At 36.3% G+C, this 24792-nt stretch overlaps 1 protein-coding gene across 4 annotated transcripts; it reads right to left on the bottom strand.

Moving 5' to 3' along the window:
- Nucleotides 1-10674: 10674 nt before the first annotated feature.
- On the bottom strand, nucleotides 10675-23281 carry sparcl2 (SPARC-like 2). 4 transcript variants are annotated; one of them, XM_087290606.1, is made up of 9 exons: nucleotides 23123-23281; nucleotides 22131-22216; nucleotides 18523-18595; nucleotides 18276-18387; nucleotides 16644-16762; nucleotides 16414-16568; nucleotides 14035-14147; nucleotides 13555-13649; nucleotides 10675-13425 (listed from the first exon to the last, which is right to left on the bottom strand). In XM_087290606.1, exons 2-9 carry the CDS (start codon nucleotides 22188-22190, stop codon nucleotides 13373-13375), a joined length of 780 nt encoding a protein of 259 aa, XP_087146732.1. In that variant the 5' UTR covers nucleotides 22191-22216; nucleotides 23123-23281; the 3' UTR covers nucleotides 10675-13372. The 4 variants fall into 4 exon arrangements, with proteins under 4 accessions (XP_087146732.1, XP_087146734.1, XP_087146730.1 ...); XM_087290608.1 differs by having other exon boundaries at nucleotides 23018-23155; XM_087290604.1 differs by lacking the exon at nucleotides 23123-23281 and adding an exon at nucleotides 22849-23035.
- Nucleotides 23282-24792: the final 1511 nt, after the last annotated feature.

Below are 24792 nucleotides of genomic sequence, written 5' to 3'. Positions count from 1 at the left end.
AGAAACACTTCAGATTATGTTTCATGTTGTCCTTGATCATTATATTTCATTAGCTTTCTGCTTTGGGCAGTTTTTGTGCTAAAAGAGAGTGTTTGGAGAAACGTGGATTGTTATGCCTGGTCAGGGTGAGATGTGTAAAGTGAAACTTTTGCTTGCAGTTCAGTTTTTGCATTTTTATAACCATCAAGTAGACCAAATTACTCCTTTTAAAGGTATCTGCAGGACCTTAAAAAGTAATAAAATGTCTTAAATCTCAAAAGCTAAATTTTAGGCCTTAAAAAGTCTTAAATTTACTGAAATATTGGGTTGTGCGTCTTAAATCTTTTTTGTTAAGAGGTTTTAATTTTCCTTTGCTCATGTATAGCTGACCATTAACACCTATAAAATCACCAATAATCCCAATCTCAATAAAACTTTTCTCTTTTTAAAAAAAAAAAACATTTAATTACCTTCCTTACAGTAACATTTGCTGAAAAGTTCTTTATTTATTTACTGCTGAGGATACTGGCCTGACCTATATTTTATTATTAAATTGTTATTTTTATTATTGTAAACTGAAATAATTGACAGCTATGTTTTGTTCTGTTCTTGTTAAGGGTTTGGGAATAAATATATTTGAAAATTAATAAAAAGATATTCAAACAAAAATTGTATTATTGTATTATTAAATGTATTAAATTACAATTATTTTTATTGATAGAGGAAGTGAAACTATTTTCGAATTGGGATATTCGAAGAAAAAAAAATCCTTAGCATTTAGCCCTGTATAGTTCTAAAATGTCATTCATAATGGTTTTTAAAATGTCTTAAAAAGTCTTAAATTTGACTTGATGAAACCTGCAGAAACCCTGTTTTTAGTAGGTGTGAAAATGATGATACATAATTAAGTTATTGCTCTAGTAATGCTTAAGTGGCCTTTTAGTCATCTATAAGTGCCCCTCTATTCAGAATGCACAAGCTTTTTCAGTTTTAGCTGAGGAGAAATTGATTTCTATCAATGGGAACTTGCTGCCCCAGACTGCAATTTTTTTCTCCTGCCTATAAAGCCCATAGTATACCACAGATTTCCATGTTCCACAAAGAGCATTGTGGTTTTGCAGCTCAGTTTTGTCTGTCTGTGCAAATAGCCTGCATACAATAGCATGGCCTAGTTCTGTATTGACAACTTGTAGATTAGTCTAAGCAGTGCAAAACTATTTCAGAGCACATGTGCAAGCTGTAAATATTGCACATTAGGTCTCAATGAGCTGAAGACATTTTGTGTGAATCTTTAGAAAGTCTGAAATAAATCTTTGGATTAATGAATGTTTTAATTGGTACAAATGACGTGCATTAAACTTAAATGAAATGTTAATTGGCACAAAGTACATTTGCTCCCAAATGCTGCAAAAAACTTCTACCTGTATGTTCTTTATGGCATACTGATTAAACTGAATGTTTAGTTGGTTTGGCTTGTATGCTTTGTTTTTTGAAGCTGTTTAACTTTCGATAAAACAGAGAGCTTATTTTTACCCAGCCGTCCAATCAATGGAGGAGGGGTGGGACAAATACATTGGCGAACTACATTATCTTACTGTACTTTTACAATGACTGCAACAAACAGCAAATGTGTTAGTATTATTGGTTTCTGCATCTTTATAGTCAGTAATATTCTATAAAATCAGATACTAGTTCAGTAATGCTGCTGTGTATTCCAAATCTTAGCGACTGTAGAATGTCTCAGCTGACAAACCTTGTGGCTTGTGCCACCAAAGCATTCTCAAACTCCACTTACAGGCCAATTTTAGAAGAGAGCCTATCATATTCAAAATGGCTAAACATACTTTTTGTGAAATTTATGTAATTAGGTATACCGGAGTCAAACACATTTAACTATCAAAAATTTTTAATAATCCTTCACGAGCTTGTCAGATCTGTTATCATGACATGACGACAAATCAAAATGTGCCAGACACACAAGACTTATCTGGAGTCTGACATCATTAATCATGCTCAGTAAGCTGCATTCTGAACTTATTCTTTGCAGCAAATATAATACATCTGTCAGATTAGTTTTACTCATAACTAGGGCCAGACGGAATCTGCGGACGTTTTTTTACTAATTCTGCGGTGAATTTTGCTAAAAATCTGCGGATTTCTGCTGAATTATTTTGGGAGTATCATAACTAAAACCTTAATATGTGAAATAAAAATAATATCTTTTTAACTTTTATTTAATGTTTAAAATGCAAATCCAATTAGATTCACTTTATTTGGTAAACAAAGCAAGTCTCTCATATAATATCTACTAAAAGACAGAAAATATTACTTTACAAACTGCATTGTACATAAACCAGATGAACATTTTCAAATTAGTCCATAATATTACTGTAATTAATTTAAAAACTGAATAAATATAGATTCACACACTTACACAAGTAAATAAACAGAATTAATGATGGGCTAAAAATCTGCAGAAAATCTGTGGAATTCTGCATGCACAGATTCCGTATGGGCCTACTTATACACATGCTTTGATAATAAACCCAGAAAAAAAAACTTTTGACATTTCCCAGAAGTGGTTTGAAGTTGTTGCACTTATTAAGGCATTACTGTAGGTTCAGTGTTCCTCTTGGTGGTTGCTTTGACACTCGTCGTAAGAAAAGTCCCATTGTAGAAAAATGTCTAAAATCTAATTGTGAACAAATTCGCTCAGTGTAAATCTGGCTTTACTCGCAAATCACTCAAAAAATTTACTCTATATTTAGAGGTAATATAATGTAGAGAGCAATTATATGTATAAAAAGACTTTTGGCCCAGAGTGCCTTTCATACACATCTACATGTATTTTTGTCATTAGTAGACTTTGCATGCTTTTAAATTTTAAATATATATTAAAATCTCAATATTTTAGTCTCACCATCTTCCCCAAAAGATCTATATTTTAAAAGTGTAATGTTTTAACGGGGCCAGTGCTAAATCTTTGGGTGTTTGGAGGTGGGCCCCTCTCTCCTGTCCCCCCCAGGAGAGCTGGATGAGGGCTTTAAATGGGTCTGGCCCACTTGAAAATCCCTTTGAACTGCCTGAAGTCTGGCTCTCTCTGATACTGCTGCGGTTTTGAAGTTTTGATTTATAACTGATTAACCTTTTGGATTTCGCCAGAAATACTGAAAATGACACACATGATGTACATGAATGCACACACACACCAGCTTTCTCTTTTTGTGGTTTTCTCTCTTACTCGAGCTTTCATTCTCTTTCACTGTGTTTTTTTTTATTCCCCCAACCATGCAGAATTTCAGTTCTCTTGTGTTCTTCTTAATAATTCATTCACTATATTTGCTGGATGATTCACTCTCTGTACAACGTGCATTCACACACACAAACCTAAAACAGATCTTTAATTAAAATAATTGCATTTACAGCTTTTATTAATTATTCATTCTCATGGTTAAAGGTTTGTCACAATGCAGTCTATTAGTCCTGTAAAGACAGTAAGTGTATTAATGCAGTATATGGTTCCAGTTGAGTGGTTATGATGAGAAGACCTCTGCAGCTCAGGGCAAGCTGCTGCGTTACACAACACTCACAGACAGACAGAAAAAGGACAGAAAGGAGAAACAAGTGATAGTGTTCTGTTGATAGTGGTCTGAATTTTAATAGCAGATGACAAACAGTTGTCCATCTGCCCATACAAAACTGGATATACTCCAGAGAGAGAGAGAGAGAGAGAGCGAGAGAGAGATGTGACAGAGTGAGCAAGTACATGCTTTAATAGTATTACATCACCGTTTTGAGAAGGTTAGTGTTTTTGTTTCAACTTTAGTCGACTAAATTCAGCTTAATCAATTAATGTGACCTTTGAAATTTTTTATTGTATTTTGTCACAGTGTACAGCGATCCAGCTTGTGCAGATGGCTGAAAAACTACAAATCTGCCACTTTAAAAAACTACAAATCCAGTCATGCTCTGCTCACACAAAGCTGTTTTTAATTCGGTTGGTTACACAGACAATGTTGGAAGCTGCTCATGAACTGATTAGAAGGACTTTATAAACAGCACACAAACACACTTCAGTGCTGAGTCTTGTTTACTGTATTAGTAACATTACAACGTGTTTGCCTTCCCTTAATTGCGTTTATTCCTGTCTGCCACCTGCCTTTTGACCATCCGCCAGTTTACTGACCACGACCCTGGATTTAGATATGTATTTAGATATATCATTAATAAGTCATGACATGTTTTTGTTACTTTAACTTGTTTAATTTTATTAATAAAAAAACATTATGTTCAACTTCAGAGTTTAAGTTACTATAATATTAAATAATGCAATGTAATATTAAAAAAATTGTAAGTTAAGTTAATTTTCCTTAAAAAAGGTTTTGGCTAGATATATTTGTTATATATTTGAAGTACTTAATAAATGTAACTTGTTCAAAAGTTTCTAAAGTTTCGTTTCATAAAAATATGATTTCAGAATATTCTGAATGCTCAAAACATCCCATTTTATAAATTTTAAAACATAATATTCTTGGTTATATGGACATTATGGGGAAACCTTTCTTTTCTTTGGGCTCAGTCCCTTATTTATAAGGGGTCATCATCACAGCGGAATGAACAACTTATTATTAGTTTTATGCAGCGGATGCCCTTAAATCTGCAACCCAGTACTGGAAAACACCCATACACTTTCGCATTTATACACTCATTCATACATTACGGCCAATTTAGTTTACCCAATTCAACTATAGTGGGGTGCGTTTCCCAAACAATGACATAACTTGCGGCTGAACTATCATAGTACGATGCATTGTTAGGGAAATGAACGATGTAGTGACCAGTGTTTCCCCAAAATCATAGTTTCCATCGTTTGAACTACATTAGCTATAATGTAAAACCTTCATAATAATGCTCTATATGGGGCGGAGTAACTACTTCTTTAGAGAAAATGACCATTATATTTTGTATAAATTATGTTGTTTTAAAAATATTAAAAACATGCACTAATTTTCTAAATTAACTGAAATACATGTAAACGGCACATACATGGCCTATGTTTCCTTTATAGGAATATTCTATATTGTATTATAAAACATAAAACTACTTAGGTAACACTCTCATCTCATATATAACTCATATAAATTGTTTATGGTTGTAATAAACAGTAGGCTATTTATTAAGAAAAGTAAAAATAATAATAATTATTATTATAACCATCATTATTATTATTTTATTATTATATAATGCGACGCAGTGGCAAAGCTAGTTCTGGAGTTTGGATGTTATCCCTGCGTTTGCGCAGGTTTCCTCTGGGTGCTCCGGTTTCCCCCACAGTCCAAAGACATGCGGTACAGGTGAACTGGGTAGGCTAAATTGGTTAATGAATGAATAAGTATTATAAAGCAGGATATTGTATATTTACTTTTTATTTTTTGAAAAGTCTATTTTTAAAACTGACACATTCAAATCACTGCAGGAATTTTCTAACCAACAGGCCCATGTTATATACAGTAGACTACAAACACATTTCTTAATAAATAAACTACTATAAATTCAAACCATTAACATATGCTATATATTATCACAAGAAATGGAACCCAACTAGGAACTATGCTTAACTACAGCTCTAGAGGTGTAGTTACAAGCGTACAAGTTTGCGTTGCAGTTTCCGAATGTTCGTTGGAACGACAAATTGGGGAAACACTAAATCAACAAACTATGTTTGTAATGACAGAACTTGCTACCTTAGTTGGCTTATGATTGTTTTCGGAAACGCACCCCTGCATGTCTTTGGATTGTGGGGGAAACTGGTGAACCCGGACAAAACCCATGCCATCACGAAGAGAACATACAAACTCCCCACAGATATGCCAACTGACCCAGCCAGGACTCGAACCAGTGACCTTCTTGCTGTGAGGTGACAGTGCTAACCACTTAGCCACCGTGCCACCAGGGAGAATAATGGAAATTTTACTTTTTAATTTTCTCTAAACATACTGAAATAATTAAACAAATAATCAAACTAAATCATAACTAAACATTATAGTTTCTGTTATAATTTACTATTTCTATTCTAAATCTGCTCATTTAAATGTATTTTTAACCAATTCAAAATTCACATTCAAATTGAAAGGAAAAGAAAAAACTAGTAAAGAAGGAGGGAAAGAATTCCCTCATAAATCTTCAGCTGTCACGTGCATTGTCTTTTTAACCAATCAACACATGTCACTGTTACCCACATTTCGGCTTGACCTCCCAGTGTGTGATGTCACGGTTGCAGCAGGTCATGCAGTCACTATGATCTCTGCTCCAATGGGAGTTCGGTGCACGACACGTGTACATGATCTCATCCATACAGCTATTCCATATGGAACTCTTATTTCTGCATCTGTGTCCATTACGACAGCGGGAGATCTGTCTGTGTGGCCTCAGAGAGACACTAGAGATCTGACCACAGATGAGGTGTACGTGTGTGTGTGGTGTGTGCACTGTCTGAAGCAGAGCATATGACAATAGATCTGTTAATGAGATGGTATGTGTGTGTGTGAGGGATTGAGGGGGAGGGTCCCGAGAGATCTGTGGGGGGCCTGATGTGACCCCAGGGGTCATGTCTCCCCACTAGACCTCATTTCATTTCATTTTTTACCGATAAAAAGGCTCCCTCTCTCCTTTTTCTTTCTGACTTACACAGGCATTCATTAAAGATCTGCCAAGCTTTGAAATGTTACTGAAAATAGAGCCATTAAAATGGGTTTCATCTTCTTAAGCGCAGACCAGACTCATTTCTGAACACATGCACACCCCAAATAAAGGAGATTCTGGGTTAAATACCAGTTAAGCTCTGTTGACACTAGCACACACAATCATTGAATAAGGGAGCAAACGTGATTTATTCATAGACTTCTATTCAGTTCTGTCAGTTTTTTATTTATTTAGCATTTTTTAATGCGGTAAATCGAGTTTTGACAAACTTTTATTAGTCAAATTAGTCAAAATAAACTATTAGGCGTCTCTCTGTATGCCATCTTTTAGATTTCAGCAGTTTTGTATTGCGGCCCACAGTCTTTAATGAGGCATTTGCAGTGTTTTCATATCAGTTTGGACTGCTCCATTCAAGTAAAATCAGGATGAATTTTTGTTCTTTTCTCTTACTAACAAACATTTAGATGTGTAAGATGTTCATTCTTTCATTTTCCTTTGGCTTAGGCCCTTATTTATTAGAGGTCGCCACAGTGAGATGAACCGCCAACTATTCCGACATGTGTTTTACACAGCGGATGCCCATTTAGCCGCAATCCAGTACTGAGAAACACCCATACATTCCGGCATTCACACACACCCTCATATACTACGGCCAATATAGTTCATCCAATTTACTTACAGTATAGCGCATGTCTTTGGACTGTGGGGGAAACCGGAGCACCCGGAGGAAACCCACGCGGACATACAAACTCCACACTCGAACTAGTGGCTTTCTTGCTATGAGGCAACAGTGTTAACCACTGAGCCACCGTGCTGACCTGTATAGATAATGTTTATATTAAAAATGGCAGGAGGTTGTGCCTTCTTAAAGACATATTAAACACAAAACAAAAATGACAGCAGTTAAAAAACAGCAGGTTTTAACTGGTACGGTACGGTATGGTTTGGCAAGTCTCAGCTTGGTTAACATTTCCAGTGCAGTTTAGAATCGCTTAAAGTGATTATTCACCCAAAATTGATATTTACCTCATTGTTTTATTCTCTGTCATGTGGTTTATGTCATAAGTTTCTTTCTGCTGTTGAACGTAGCAGAGGCTGGCTACTTGGACACATTGACTTCCATAGTAGGGAAAATATTAATAATATGGAAGTCAATGGGTGCCATCAACCAACAAATTTTAGAATATATTCTTAACAGAAGAAAGAAACTCACAGAGGTTTTGAACAAATGAAGGGTGAAGTAAATGATGACAGAATTGTTCTTTTTTTGGGGTGAATTATCCCTTTAAATGTGTGGGATTATTGCTGTAATTGCATTGGCTCTACTGTGACTTCCTAAATAAAATGGCTTTTGGGTTGTCTCATCCCCCTAACCCGTCCGCTTCTTGGCTACCAACAAGAGGAACATCTGGACCTCTTCTGCTGACCACAATGCTGCCATTTCAGGTGTCTTTTTTTTTTTTTTTGCAGTGGTATAAAACCGGTTTAGTCATGCAAACCAAAAATACAGCTGTGGCTGCTGCTCTCTATTTAAATAAAGGGAATTTGACAATTCTCTCTGACCAATTGGTGTTCAGCAGTGTGTATACATCTTGCTTTAGTAATAGTACTGTAATGTAAACCTATAACTCTGTACTATGTATTAGATCAGTGGTTCCTTAAGTCCTAGGACAATGGCAGGGGGTCTCTTGGTAATTAAAACTTTCAATTTATTTGATTTCAATTCAAATAAGTTTTATTAAACGATTAGAATTACAATATTTCATCCATAACCCACAGAAGATAAAAAATAGTAGTTTTTAATAGTAAAAAACAACTAAATGCAAATGGAAAGCCATCAGCCTTTAAATTATTGTTTTCATGGGTTTGGTGTGTTTATGTTAGATTAACAACACAGTAAAAGCGTCAGCTGCAGCAGATTGATTTTTATAGCACCAGGTTAAACTTTCTAAGACTTTTATGGCAATCAAATACATAAAAAAATAAATACATGCCACAACCGAACATTGAGAATGATCTCTGATTGGGCTCTCCAAAATTAAACCAAGATTAGACTTGTGCTGAAAACATTGTGTCCACCAGTCTCTATAGTTGAGGTTAATATTAAATTAAACAAATATATAAATGACTATAAAAATGATATGGTTGTTAGACTGTTGCACGTTTTTGTGTTGTCAATGTGCTTGTGTTTAGGCCTATTTTAATTTGCTCAACGTGTACATATGTATATGTATGTATACCTAAGAGAAATTTGGGGGTCACGAGTCACTGGCATTGTAATTTTAGGGGTTGCAGGTTGAAAAGTTTGGGAACCCCTGTACTAGAACATAGGTACAGAACACAGTGAAAAAGACCCTAAAAAATTATCCATGCTATACCAAACCACACCATACCATACATTAGAAAAACACCTCATTAATGATCTGAAGTGTGTCAGAAAAGGGTGACATACAAAATCTCTCACAGTTGGCAACAAAAAGCAATCAAAACATGAACATTTATCAGCACATGCAGTATAAAGAATGTGCACTAAGATGCTAATAAAATTTCAGACATTTGTAACCAAAGCTACTCAGTACTGTGTTTATATATAAAGTTTATGCCGGAATAGTTGGCGATTCATTGCACTGTGGTGACCTCTGAAGAAGAGACTAAACCGAAGGAAAATGAATGAATGAATATTACCAAAGCATTACAAGTGAAGTAGATAACTGGAAGATTCTTGGTTTTTATACCCTTGTGAGTTTGTTCTGACAGTGTTTCAAGTTAATGTTTCTAAAATTATAATTATATTATTATTTAATTAATAAATAATAAAATGACCAAAAAGTACTACTAAATTACATAAAGTGCTTGTCACATTACCGAAATGACTTACCGGTTAAGTCTCCTACCAGCAGTTTTATCCATCTGTAGCTAATTAAGGGTGCCACTATTGACCAGAGCAGTACAATCATACAATTCTCTAAGACAGATAGTCCAGCCCAAATGAAAACTTACTGAGACTACAAAAGAGCAAAGTACACTGCGTATTAGCAACACAAAAGCACAAAACAATCTCTGCACACATTAAAGACAACACATAACCCCAAAATGTCACAACACAGAATGATCACGCACCACGATGACAGATACTAAACCGCACCATAAACCAAAACAATGCAGGAGCGTCTGCCAGATGAGATGATTCTTGACTGCTCTACAGCTACAGGAAACCAAACCCACTTTAAAAGCTACAAATGTAACGAGATCTGATTATTCTGCCGCACTTCCTGGGGTCATATATACACGGAAAACTCGATGCGCTTGTTTTCAAACGATGGGAATCAATTTTTCACACTTGGCAGAAATGATTGGAAGCGTTTAGGGTTTGGAAAAGTGGAAGACATCGATGATGTACTGGAAGGGGAAGTTACTTTGCGGTGGGATGCCATTTAGTTACTTTCCTGCATCCAACAATCTCTTCCCACCCTTTATCACACCCTTCTGCAACTCCATCTCTTTCTCTCACACCCTTCCCCCCACCGTCTCTCTCTCTCTCTCTCTCTCTCTTTCTGATCCATTTTTCATGCTTCAATCTATTTTCTCTCCTCCATTTGCTATGGTTTACTGTAACTTGTCCCCCTCCCCGTGCCATTCTGCAAGTGCATTACGAGATTCTCTCTCTTTCGGTGTCCTTCTCTTTCTCCGTCTCTCTCTGCCATATTATCTATTCCTCTCATCCCTGCTCACGTAGTCTTTTATCTCTCTCATGGGCCATCCATCTCTCTCTCCATCTCTCTCCTATTAAACACCACCCCTCAATTAATCTGCTCTCCATCCCTCTGTTTAAGGTTATAGCCCAATCTCTCTCTCTCTCTCTGTCCCTCTCTGCAGTAATTGCTTGTGTGATCCATGATACATACCCGCTGTCCCTCAAAAAGCAGTTTTTGTTAACTAGATTGCAGCACTGAGTCATAACACACACACACACAAGCACCACAAAAGGCAACAGAGATATTTAAACTTTTATTATGTTTCATTTTTTATCCTGCTTTAAATACAGTCAGGTTGAAGCAACTACTAAAACCCACATTTTCTCTTTTTTTAAGTTCGTCCCCCAACATTTTTTTGGGGGGGAAATAAAAATGAGCTTTGTTCTGAGATTGTTATGACAACACGTTTTTATGTCATCGATTTCCTCCAGTTTCCACCACAGTCCAAAGACATGCACTAAGGGTGAATTGAATAAACTAAATTGGGCGTAGTTTATGAGTGTGTGTGTGTAAATGAGTGTGTATGGTCTTTACTGGATTGTGGCTTGAAGTAGGCATGTCATGACTTCTATTTTTTGTTGTACGATATTATGCACCAAAATATATTGCGACAAACGATATTATTGTCATTTCAAGACCAGATTTTTATGCCACTCATTATATAATCAATAATATCAGGCATTGGAATCAGAATGTGAAAATGTATATCCTTAACAAATAAATAGTAATTAATGATAACAAAAAGTGCAATTTAAAAAGTAACAGAGGCTGCAATATCTGCCACCAGATCTATTTTCAGTTCTTAAACACACAAATTAATATACTATGGTAAGTTATAGTAAATACTATAGTATTTTTTTTAACTATACTGACACTGATACCTCCAACAGAGATAGAAATGTTGCACAATCAGCTAAAATGTTGCCTCAATTGTTTTTTATGTATGGGCGATATATATTGCATCACCAAAAATTATTGACGTCATGACCATGTGCTGTGTGATAAGTGTTATATTGATTATTGTGAGAGGCCTAGCTGGAAGGGCATCCGCTGTGTGAGAACAGAAGTCGGTTCATTTTACTGTGTTCGCGCTCTGGCGCAGCCTTTGCGTGGTCACATACCCCTCGCTGTGGCTGAGGCCGATGCTCACCCCTCAAAAAATATTACTACACATTACAATGACACGTAGCACAAGCTCTGTTATTGGTCAACTTGGTGACTATGGGTGGGGGTGAGAGCTGCGCGAACCCGTTGGAGCGGGTGTTTTACAAGTGTGAAGTCCCGTAAAGTAGCTCCAGAGGGAAACTTTTGTTTTGTGATTACCTTATGAATAAAAATGTTGCACGTCTGCCGGTTCCCACCTCTGAATGAGTTAGCTTTAGCTACTTCTTCATTAAGGTAGCATTCAGAAAAGACAAAACACCAGTGAAGAAACTCGACACAGAAGAACATAAAAACCTACTGCCAGCTAGTGTTTTGGAAGTGTTATTGCAGAGCAACACAAACAGCACACAGAAGTATAATGGACGAGTACGTGCAAGGTATGCGCCGTGAGTCACGGCGATCACTCTACGCAGAAGTATTGACCTTATTCTAAAATGCGGAAGTGCGCCTGTTTTCGCGATTGTCTTAGAACTTCCGATTCAGTCGCCTATGGGAGAAATGACTAGGACTAATAAACAGAAAATGGTCAAACTACTTGCTCTACAAACAAATATTTGCATGACTACACAGACCAAGTAGAATAATATAATAAGAAAATATCAAATTGCAACATCAAGCAGCGTAATGAGCAGTTTTTAACGTCAAAAAATGAATGGAAGTGAATGAGACCGGAAGTCGCGAGACAAAAAGATTCAAATGCCAGCGCCCGCTCGTCGGCGGAGAATAAGGTGAATAAACCAGGCTTAAGCCAGGCTTTTTTTTTTGTCAATTTAAGTAATTTTTATTTAAATAAGTTAACTGTGTTTTAACTTAATTTATTAAGTCATAAGAGATTTTTCTTGATGTTTTAGGTCAGAATAATTAACTGTAAGTTACCTAATTATTACAGTACATGTATTATCTTTAAAGTAAAGGGGGTTAATGAGTTAATACTTTAACTAGAATACTTTAAACTGGGAAAAGGTGACAGTAAAGACATTTATAAGGTTATTGAGGGTTTCTATTCTGTTGCTTTGAACTTTATAATCAAACAATTCTGAAAAATAATTGTTTACAAAAAAACCTTGGTGAAATTAGAAGATATTACAGGAGCATGAAATTAGACTGGACATTAGACTGGACCAAAGACTTTAAAATTGTTTTTTAATTGAATAAAAATTCATTCATTCATTTTCATTCGGCTTAGTCCCTTTAATTATCAGAGGTCCCAAAGTGAAATGAATCACCAATTTATCCAGTAAATGTTTTACACTGCGAATGCCCTTCCACCTCTAACCCAGTATTGGGAAACACCCATGCACTCTCACATGCACACACATACACTACGGCTAATTTAGCCTGGACTGTGGGGGAAACTGGAGCACCTGGAGGAAACCCACGCGAACACGGGGAGAACATGCAAACTCCAAACAGAAATGCCAAATGACCCAGCTGAGTCTCAAAGTAGCGACCTTCTTGCTGTGAGGCGACATTACTAACCACTGAGCCACCGTGTCGCCTGAATTAATATAAAAAAAATTAATAGAAAACAGATATGTTAAATTGTAAAACTATGTCAAATATTACTGTTTACATCTTGTAAGCAATTAAATAAAGGCACTTTTTTCCCCAAATACCACATGGATGTTATATCATCCAATTAAATGTATACGATTTAAATATTTTTTAAAAAATTAGATGTTCATAATCAGCAGTGGACTAGATCAGGATTATGTTCCATCATGTCTTCAAATGACATTTCCACCCAAATATACAGACATATACACATAAATTCAGAGATTGTTGTCTTGAACCGGACACAGCTTTGGAGAGCCCATCTTCATGGCTGTAGCAGAGAAACAAAATAGGAACACAGTGATATGTGTGTGTGTGTGTGTGTGTGTGTGTGTGTGTGTGTGTGTTTGCACATGCTTACACATGAGAAGCTCATATTCAGAAACAAATATTGACTTACACATGAAATCCTGAAACCAGCGCTCTGACCGCTTCACCAGACAGGATGTCCACTCCCTCAGGGTCACCTTCTTATTCTGGTTCTTGTCACATGACCTGCGCACACACATAAGTGTGTTGTTGAAATCTACAAGTGGACTGCTTCGCTTTCGTGTTTTTGATTTCTTCATCCCTCTATGTCTCTCTCTCCGAAGCCATCAGCCGTAAAGGACACTACTCACATTAGAACAGTAGGAAGGCAATAAGCATTCAGAGCTATGAATGAGAGTGAGTGATGGAGAGAACGAGCGAGAGATTGAAAGAGGATGAGAGAGAGGAGTGGGTGACATCCTGAAGGCATGTGTACTATAATCAGACGGATGCTGGGGAGGGTTTGCGGGAATATTATGCAAATACAGAGAAGGTCAGACAGGAGAAAGCATTACAAAAAAATCACAGTGGCGATGTGATTGTGTGTGTCGTTATCTTTGTGTGGGGTTACTGGAAAAATCTTTGAGCGCAGTGCTCCAGCGGCATCCGCTTATAGTGCAGCTTTCTCAGATCCCTCCTGCTTAACTTTCCATCCCTGTTACGATCCAGCAGAACAAACCTCCTCTGAAAAAGTAAAGCAGACAAAAGATCGGGACTTTTGTTACAAATTTATAACTTTATAAAAAAGAGGAAGTTTTATTTTATTTATTTATTTATTTATTCATTCATTTATATATAGATCATTTTGAGAGATCATTTTGTCAAAGGTCCCAACGTATTTCCCGTTTCACATTTTTTATATTAAAAATATAAAAAAATTATTAAAATTTTTAATCCTTAAGCTTTTGAGAATCCAAATAGAGCCACAAATTGATAATTTTATGATAGCTGTTTTAACATGAAGTTATGATTTAATTGTCGCTTATTACGGTTATGAAATAGTTTGATAAAAATCAGGAAATGTTCATGGGCCAATGACATCACCACATTGAAATGGTCTATAGGCGCTCAATTTGGTGACTGATTAGAAATAATATTAAGTAGAAAATCATATTTGCTGTTTCTGAAATAGGTTTGAAACTTTTCAAGAGTTATTCTTAAACCAACACAATCACATTCAATGCACTAAACATACACATAATATATACAATGTAACATAATAACAGAATATCATAGGCTGGTTTCACATGTGTTCAATGATAAAAGGGCAGATGGAGGGCAGGAAGTGATTTTTCTACATAGGAATCACTATCAGAACATCAAAATGTTTATTTTTTGTGTTTTTCATAATTGTTTAAATAGGGCATAATGAGAATGCTATGCAAACGCGATAATTTGTTTGACAAAACCAATAAAGATTATATACAGGCCTGTGTATAAATATGTTAATGTGTAATATAAAAATCAGATACAAACACCTCCACATTTATACAAATCCAGAAGAATAAAAATAACGTACTCTGCAGTGCAACCAGTGCAATGAATTCTCCGTCTTGTTTAACAATAATCCAAGTCTTTACTGGTGTTTTGGCAGAATAAACAACTATAACATGAATGTCTATATGTAAAGAAGCATTGAATGTTGCGATGTGTAGTTACAATTTTTGAGAAGTGTTCGTCAGCGTCGCCACGGCCACGGCGAGGGCTATGCATCCATGTGTAGGCTACGCCGGAGCATACGTGTGCACTCGACGCAGGAGGAAAAAATCAACCTTAACTCACTGACTGACCAACCGACCAATGCCCCCACCCTCCCCCTTCTCTAAACCCAACCAATAGTATTTTGAAAAGTACCTATTAACCCGCCCACCACCTTCTCTAAACCAAACCGCAATTCACAAAAAGAAAAGCCCTCGTCTGATTTTTACCAGGTTTTAAGATTTTAGCACATTCTCACCCTGTTATTTACTTGTTTATTTTATTTTTTTGGATTGTGTTTTTGTGTTACCTGCTGTCTGGAACCATTCCTCCCTGGCTCTGGCTACATAATTAGTGATCTCCAGAAACGTATATATAGGGCTATGTTTTAAGCCCATGTTGGTTATTATTGTGGAGGACCCCTGACATGAATAAATAAATAATAATGTAGACTATGCGTAGAGTATGCTTTCATCTGCTATTTTGTGATGTCTGGAAGATATCCGCATGGTGGAAAAAACTATAGTAATTTATAATAAAAAATGTTTTTGAACCACATAGTAATCCCTCCTATTCAGTTTTTTTTTTACTTCCAGCCCTCCATCTGAATTTCGCATGTCACCAGAACCTCAAAATGGCAAACAATCTATAAGAAAGTAGTTGAGTAGTGTGTGTTAATATTTTGTTTTTATATCCTTGTGGGGACTTGAACCTGAATGCACACAGATTAAACAATAATTGTGTCACCGTGTGGACTTCAATGTACGTATTCACTTATATACATGCTTATTACTCGTATAGGATGACTTAGTTTTTAAATATGCAGATTATTTCCCGCAATGGTTGGGTTTAGGGGTAATGTTGGGTGATAGAATATACAGTAGAAATACTGTTTATCAGAGTCTCCACTGCAACATAAGAACAAATGTGTGCGTGCACCTAGAATTCTCTACATTGTGGAGACAAATGTGCCTTCAAGTATAGTTAATATTAAGAACTGTATGACCTTATGGGGACATATTGTGGGTCCAAATGAGAGAAAAAATTTTATAAAGAATGCAGTATATATAAATGGTTTGATGTGGTTTCTGTGAGGACTGTCTAGGACTAGTGTTTATAAACATCATTACATCTAATATCGAAGATTCCCCCAAAGATGGTTATACAAGTGTGTACTGCACGTGTGATAGTGTGTACAAGTGAATATTCCTGCATCTAAGTTACTGTGGTGAGTTTTGTGTGTTTGTGTCACCTGTGCGAGCTGCATTCGCTGTGTGTGTGAGAGGCAGCTTTGTGATGGTGCTGCTGGTGTGTATCTCTCTCCCATTCGGCTGAGGAGTAAGAACCAGTCCAGCAGACGGTATGGGAACTGCCCGAACTCTTCCTCAGAGCATCCAGTCTCACTTACTGAAAGAAAATCACAGTTTATTAGCTTACGCATTACTGGTGGATGCTCGTGTAAGTGGGTATTTGTCTTTATACCGAGACAAGCTCCATTATGTGCCTTGCCAATGCGTCGTTTTTTGCGGCAGGCCTCTTTGTGGAGAAGACACTCGTTGCTGTACGTCTTTCCCAAAACGCTGCACACTGGTGCCCTCTGCCTGCAGCAAACAAAACAACACATACACACATCACCAAGTGCTCATGTTCTGAATTAGGGACAGCAGGTAATTACTGTATATATAAATGTGTAAAAATAGCCGTTTTATTCCTTTTCTTTTGCAATGAGAGAAAATGCTCCTCCTAATATCGTTTGATGTTGACATCACAGGCCACGCTGGCTATGTCATACTCTGGCATGAATTCATCTGTCAGTTTATGAAAGCAGATGCCAAATTAGGCAGATGCCATCATGCACAAACACTAGAAAAAAGAAAACAAAGACACACAATTCCCTTGTAGAGATAAAAATAGGCCTAGTAGAGAAAAAAAACTGCCAAACACAAAGTGTGAGTTATTGGCATGAAACTATGAAAAGAGAAATTTCGAAAAGAAAATGGTAACTTTAACATCTATTCATTCATATTCCTTTCGGCTTAGTCTCTTTATTAATCAAGGGTCACCACAGTGGAATGAACTACCAACTTATCCATGTCTACACAGCGGATGCCCCTCCAGCTACAACCCAGTACTGGGAAACACCCATACACTCTCATTAACATACATACACTACAGCCATTTTAGTTTATTCAATTCACCTAAAGTGCATGTCTCTGGACTCTGGGGGAAAACCCACACCAACACATGGAAACAAGCAAACTCCACACAGTAATGCCACATGGGGGAAAAGCGGGACAGAGTGCGGGAGTAAAGGCCAACATTCCCTCCCAACCCCACTCTTCACTTTTGCAGGTCTCCAGTAACCCGTCTTCACTTTATGGGCCCAGGCCCACTGAACATTTTTCTGCATATGGCCCAAAATTACTGGCTACACCCTTGCTTATAATAATATGTTTTGCATGATAATCGACCACAAAGATTATGAGAAGTGAAATACTGTAATGAAACCATTATAAGAGACCTATAGAAATAAAAATGGTCAGTTATGGGTTCCATTGTTATGCTTATGCCATTCAAGTTCAGTAATATTAATATGTTTTTGTATTTTAGATTGAGATTTTTTTAAACTATTTATATAATAATATTTGGTACGGTAATGGATCACCAATTGGTGTAGAATATAGTAAATCTAGCTATACTGTATATTAAAATGTTTGAGTAAAAAAATCAATGCCTTTCAAGGAAGTATGTTTCAATGTAACATTTTTGAACTGCATCAGCATTTTTCAGTCTTCAAACACATCTTTTCTGCATGTGGCCTTTATCTGCATTAAAGTGCACAGAGCGAATATAACAGTAGTTAAATATCTGGGCTGCTGGTTTGATTCCAAGGAGTCTGCGGGCCGTAAAGAGCGTGTTACGTCATTATTCTGTTCTTAATCATGACACTGAGCTCTGAGCTGTGCTGTTCATGCCGCTGGCTCACTGTACAGTAAGAAGCTTCGCTCTGAAATCAGCTCAGGTGTCTTAGGAAAATTGTTATTCATTTGTTGGTGTGTGTGTGTGTGTGTGTGTGTGTGTGTGTGTGTGTGTGTGTGTGTGTGTTTGTCTTACCGTGGGCAGGTACTTGGACACACACATTTAGGGGTGAGAACTCCCTCCTCCTTCACTACTTGGCACCAGGAACCGATAGGACTGTGACATTTCAACAACTGGCACAGGGATTCTGAAGAGAAGACAAAGACACATAAGAATATATATAGAGAGTTTAATAGTGAAAAAGGAAGATGCAGCTTTTTATACTTAATAAATGAAGAACAAAGTCATTACTTAAGAATAGAGTGGAATAATTCAGGCTCACCTGGGTCTACTCTGCCTAAATATGGCCTTAACTTCTCTTCAGCCTGCCGCTGTTTACGCTGAGCTCTTCCACCCTTACAGAGTAAACATACAACATGGTCATTTGCATGTTTTGTCACATAGTGTGTCTCTTATATCATTACTTTTCAGGTGTTCACTGCATGTGCATGTCCTAGAAGGATTTTTCAAGATAAACACAGTCTTGTCAGATGTTTGATATGAGCCTGAAGTGTATTATTACGTCTGTATTTATTGGAGCCAATATGCAGTGATATTATGAAATATTGCAGTTTAAGTCCTTCTAATATGCTGATTAGCTGCTCAAGAAACATTTATATAGTGAAAAGAGACCTAACTTTTTTCAAAGGGTATTGAAATCCCTCCAGAATTTATAGATGAATGTCCAAAAATTTTTGTAAACATTATTTTTGGTAACATTAATGTCTATACTATGAGTGAGTTGAGTGAGTGAGTGAGTGAGTGAGTGATTGAATGAATTGAAGTATTTTAGCATGTTATGTCCTGAGTGTCCTGTCTCAAATTAAATGAAGTTAAACTTTTTAGTCTGCATGAAAAGTACTTGTCTAGAACGACTCCTAAATATCAATCAATGAATGTATTAAAGGGTTAGTTCACCCAAAATTAAAAATCATGTTATTATTTACTAAGTGGTTTAATCTGATAATTATCAAGTTATGAGAATACTTTTCTGCAAATATAAAATGAAAAAAAAAACTACTTTATTCAACAGTTTCATCTCCACAGTGTCAGTTTAGGGCATGCATGTTATGTGTATTACTTTGGATGCGCATTGATTTATTTGACTACTTTGAGCATACATGCTTTTGTGAATATGCACCCTATACTGACACTGAGGAAAAAAACTGTTGAATAAACCTTTTTATTCTTGTTTTTTGTCCGCACAAAAGTTTTCTTATAGCTTGATAATGTAATGATTGAACCATATAAGGCAGAGGTGTCCAAACTCAGTCCTGAGGGCTGGTGTACTGCATAGTTTAGCTCCAACTTACTTCAACACACCTCCCTGGATGTTTCTAGTATACCTAGAAAGAGCTTGATTAGCTGCTTGGAACCAAAATACAAAGGTCTGAATCAAGATGTTTGTAATGACATGAGGGTGATTAATTAATAGCATAACTTAATTTTTTTGGGGGGTGAACTAACACTTTAACATCAAATACTGTACCACCTATTGATAAAATCTTTTATCATAAACTTCTGCAAGCAAGGTAGGGCCTGAAGCACCCAGTCCTGGCCTATCTGGCAAGCAATAAAGGGAAATTCTTAGTTATATGCTGTCTGTTCAATTGACTGCTTTTATGGTAAACAACCAGTTGTTAATCATTTTTCAATTGTCTCAATTTTTTTCCCTTTTCTTGATCTTGGCAGAGTTATTGAGCATTTTAGGACTTGATGGATGGGAGGCATATTGCGACAGCATGTGTGCAAGAATATCTTTAAAGGGAGTGGGAGAAAGACATGTAGAAGAGCAAAATGTGCACATTTATGTAGTCTGTTAACCATTAAAGCACAGTAAGTGTGAAAGAGTCCTGCTTTCACTTTTTGCACTCACTGGGAACATTACCTATCTCTTTTGTACTTGAAGTCTTTTGTACAAATAGTATTCTATATAATATTTTTTCTGTTAAATCAAATCACAGTAATGCCACATTTAAGTGCCAGTAGATGGTAATCGTTGACAGATTTTATGAGCGAATTGCTGAATTGTTCATTTAACAAGTTGATTTATTTTAACAGTTGATTCAGACAGTGATGGAAAGAGTACTGAAAAATCATACTTAAGTAAAAACACCATTACTTGTCTAAAAATGCAGTGAAAGTAGAGTAAAAGTATATGATGTGACTAGTACTCAAAGTATGAGTAAAAAGTAGACCTAAGTAGAGTATTACGCTGTAAAAAGCTGATGCATTTACATCTAATTTGTGTGTAAACGTAACATTCTTTAGTGTTTTTAGTTATAGCAGACACATAACATCATAAGTTGTTAATATTAGGTTATATTTAGGTTGTGATGTCAGGTGACGAAGTTCAATGTCTAGCTAAGGACAAGTCTATGTTGATGTCCAATAACGACGTCAAATTACGTTGATATTTGGTTGATTTTAGGCTGTGTTAGAAACCAAAATCCAACATCGAACCAACATCTTAAACCAATGTCATACTGACGTCAAATACTAAGATTTATTTTCAGGTATGGCAACCAAAATCCAACATCTGATAGACGCCATAGTGGTAACGTCACAACGTCAAGCTGTAACATCATTAGACATTGATATTTGGTTGATTTTAGGTTAACCATTGAACATTTTAAGTTGGCCTGACCTTGGGTTCTGATGTCAACCCAATTTTCATTTCCAAACAAAGTGCAACATCCCCATGAAGTTGTGGGTACAATACCAATCTGACATCATGTTGACGTCTTGTGCCTGCTGGGTGTTTAAGGCCATTCCGGTCATCATACAGTAAACATCCGTCATCTTCTCATCAGTGACATACATCTAAACAGTCTCTGGGTCATTGCATGTAAAGGTTTTGGACATCTTCCTGGACACTATTACACTTCCAAACAGTTTGCTGCAATTATAAATTGCCCATGTCTTGAGGAAGTTTATTATGATGCAACAGTAATCAGATTAACCCTAGTAATTAACCAGTAATCAGTAACCCTAATCCCCATAGACAGCAAAAAAAAAAAAAAAAAAAAAAGTAGTGACTGCAGGTTGAAAGAAAGTATTGGGGTAAAAGTGCCGATACTGCACTAATATGCACTCAAGGGGAAGTAAAAAAGTACACAATTTTAAAACTACTGAGTTAAAGTACTTGGAGTTTTTGTAAATTGTTACTTTACACCTCTGCCAGCAGGTTCACAAAACACTAATTCAAAAACACAGCTGTAGTGTGTTAATAAAATCACTGAAAAAATTAAGTCTTCGCTGTCTCAACTGAATTTTTTAGGTTATAGAATTAACCTGTTGATTTAATGTAAATTCAATAATTTGATGAAAAAAAATAATTCTATAAGTAATTTAAATCACCTTTATAATGTATGTAATTCCACTACAGCAGTTATAATATAACAGTAAAATAAAAACCTTGAATTAATTTCTAATTTCTGACAGGGGCAGTTCACCCAAAAGGAAAATTTACTCATGATTCACTCTCCCTATAATTGTTCCAAATCTTTATAACTTTCTTTCTTCTGTTTCACACAAAAGAAGATTCCATAGTATTATGAGATGAGGTCCATATAGAAAAAAACAAGTTCTGCATACAGTAAGTAATTGATTAATGTTTCCAGCTTTCTTCAAAATATCCCCATTTTTCTTAACCAGAAAAAATAAAGTCAAATAACTTTGAAACGAAGAGTAAACAAGGACAGAGTTCTCTTTTTTTGGTGTACAATCCTTTTAATTCATGTTTTAAGATTTCATTAACTTAATACCATAATGTTCATTTCAAATTGCCATTATTTTAAAGTTGCTTTTCCTAATCATTTCTCATTACAGTTTTAAAAATACAAGCACACTAGCAACATGTTCTCACCATATCAACAGTAAGCCACTTACCATGACGACACCAAGGTGAAGCGTCGCAGTCAAGAAGAACAGTTGAGCGAGCAGCTGCATGGCTCACAGAACGGACGTTGACGGATCTGTAACATTCATTCAACAGGTGCCTTTTTAAAGTTCAAGATCTCACCCAGAATGCACTCAGACATATAAAGTTTTTCCTTCACCAACTAAAACTTCTCAGAATGAGCACGAGTGACTGAAGACTGCATTTAAAATTTAATCAATCTCTCACAAAGATTTCAATCCTCTGTAGGACATCCTAAGAGACATCCTTCATTTCATCAAGAAAACACAGCACTAATGAACACTGCACAAAAGATATGCAGAAAAAAAAACCTTCACGTAAACACATCAGCGCTATCAAATCAACTTTTTATATGTCAAAGAAATCAAAAGTGTAAAATATCATACTTATAAATATGAAGACAACAGTCCCCAAAGCGCAAATCTGGATCAAAGCTGATTCCGTCTGATCGCTCTTCTCTTTAAATAACTCACAGTAGTCTCAGTATTGTGTATAAGCCCCGGAGTGCTCATTAGAAGTGTGTGTGTTTGTGTGTGTGTGTAGAAAGTAGTAGCCCCATCACTGGGAAGTCATTACTGTATGTTACGGCTCAGAGCAGATAGAGTTACACTAACAGAGCAGTCGTACTGACAGAATCACCCTTTCATTCCTTTTGCTTTTTCTTTTAATTGGTGTTGAAATTCTTACCAGACTCTCTATTCTCTTATGATCTCTCCTGCTTCTCTCTCCGTATTCCCTCTCACAATATATGAGGCAGCCACATACCTTTCTTTTTCCTCTGCCCCTCCTTAAGTTGTCTTTTCCCCCCCTTCATCTGCTCTCTTTTTGATAAACCATTTCTACCTTCTCCTCTTACCTGGCACTCCGATCCTCCATTTCCTCTCCTACTTTTCCTGGCTTCACCTGAGAAGTCCTTAATTAGCAATCCATTAACAGCATGGACGCACAGACACTCACTCACCTCCACTTACTGTACACATGGGCTGTGAAAAACATCTAAAGACGCAGTGTGAACCTGAACTCTCTCTCTTTTTTCTCTCCTCCTACTCTGTACTACGTTCATCCATCTGTTTCTTTGGCCTGTAAATCTTTTTGTCTGTGGAAAAATGCCAAGCTCAATGAAAACCAGAGCTCTCTCACTTTCTTTTTATCTCTGTCTCTCTCTCCCTCTCGTGCGCATAAACATGAAATCGAGGGCACTGGGCCGGATGGCATGAGTCAAAAACTATGCTTTGAATTTCAAAACAAAACTGTTGTGTATGTGAACTCACAACATTGCACAAATCTTCGTGGAAAACGGTGTTTACATGTGCATGTTGTTTTTCTGTGAGTCAAGCTTTTGCAGGTGCTGATGAGTCTGAGGTTTCAAACTCGTTTGATTATAGTCGTAGGCAATACATAAATAATTTTCTGAGGTGTCCTGCCGTCTAAAGCATCTGAACTTTGTGCCCTTTGACCTCAACATGAATGAAGTCAGCAGGACAGTTTGTTTGCCATTCATCACTTCTGCTTTTGTTAAATGTGTGGGAGATCTCCCACATGTTGGTTCATATGTTATTAATTTAGCATAAACGGGACAATGGCTCCCGTTATGTGTGCAAAACACAACTGTGCAATGATGGCGCCCTCAGCAGTGGCGCTTAGAGCGAGTCTGTGAAGTAGTTCTATGGCGCCATCTGGTGTTTATTTATAAAAATCGAAGGTGAAATTTAGATGTTAAGTCACATTTAAATATTTAACACTAATTTATAGGGTGTAGATAGTTTCAAAGCTGGGGTAAATGGTGAAATAACAGTGTTGATTTCGCAAGTTCATAAATAATACAGCTTTAATTTAAGATATAAAGTGGCTTTACAGAAAACAATAGTATCATAATTCAGCTCATCATTTCAGTCTTAATTAATTTTAGTTAAAGTCTGCCTGTTTATTTTTCTAGTTTACGTTAAGTACCCAAAACCAGAAAAAGCACATTGAGGGTAAAAATCTCTTTTGCAAGTGCATCCTGGCCAAGATTAGGCTGTATATACAGTTCACATGGGTTTAACAAACAAACAAACAAACAAATAACAGGTAACATCATTCTTCCATCAAAACACACATACAATCAGGCAGATTTTCCCAATAAGCAAAAGAGGCAAGCCGCTTAGGGCCTCAGGAAATTTGGGGGCCCCTAGTAAATACCTAGAATAAATTTATACACGACATCGTTTTCTATCATATTTTGTATGGCGAGGGTCTAACAAATTAAATTTTAATGTAATTATAACATCAACGCAAATTTGTGTTATACTCAGAATCATGGAGCAGTTTAGCAATCAAGTCAGGTAAAGATTCAGTTAAAAAAAAATATATTATTTTCCATTTATTAATTAATTCAAACAAATCACTTAAAATGTGTAGATTCCATTAGGAAAAAATTGAAAAAGGAGATCTAGTGATATAAAAAAAACCCTGCAAAATAAATATATTAAAAATAATTACAAAGGGTGCATTTTAGGACTGTTGGGCCCTTTGGCTAAAACTGCTTAGGGCCCCCAAATCACTAGATCCACCCCTGCATACAACAACAATTAAAAACTATTCAGAACATCTACAGGCCAAAGTTTTAAACTTGAAATCATTTAAAATCTT

This window comes from Danio rerio, chromosome 17, assembly GCF_052040795.2.
Source record: "Danio rerio strain M-AB ecotype USA chromosome 17, GRCz13ab, whole genome shotgun sequence".
NCBI lineage: Eukaryota > Metazoa > Chordata > Actinopteri > Cypriniformes > Danionidae > Danio > Danio rerio.
Note: the sequence above shows the minus strand (reverse complement) of the source record. Positions and strands in the feature narration are given on the sequence as shown.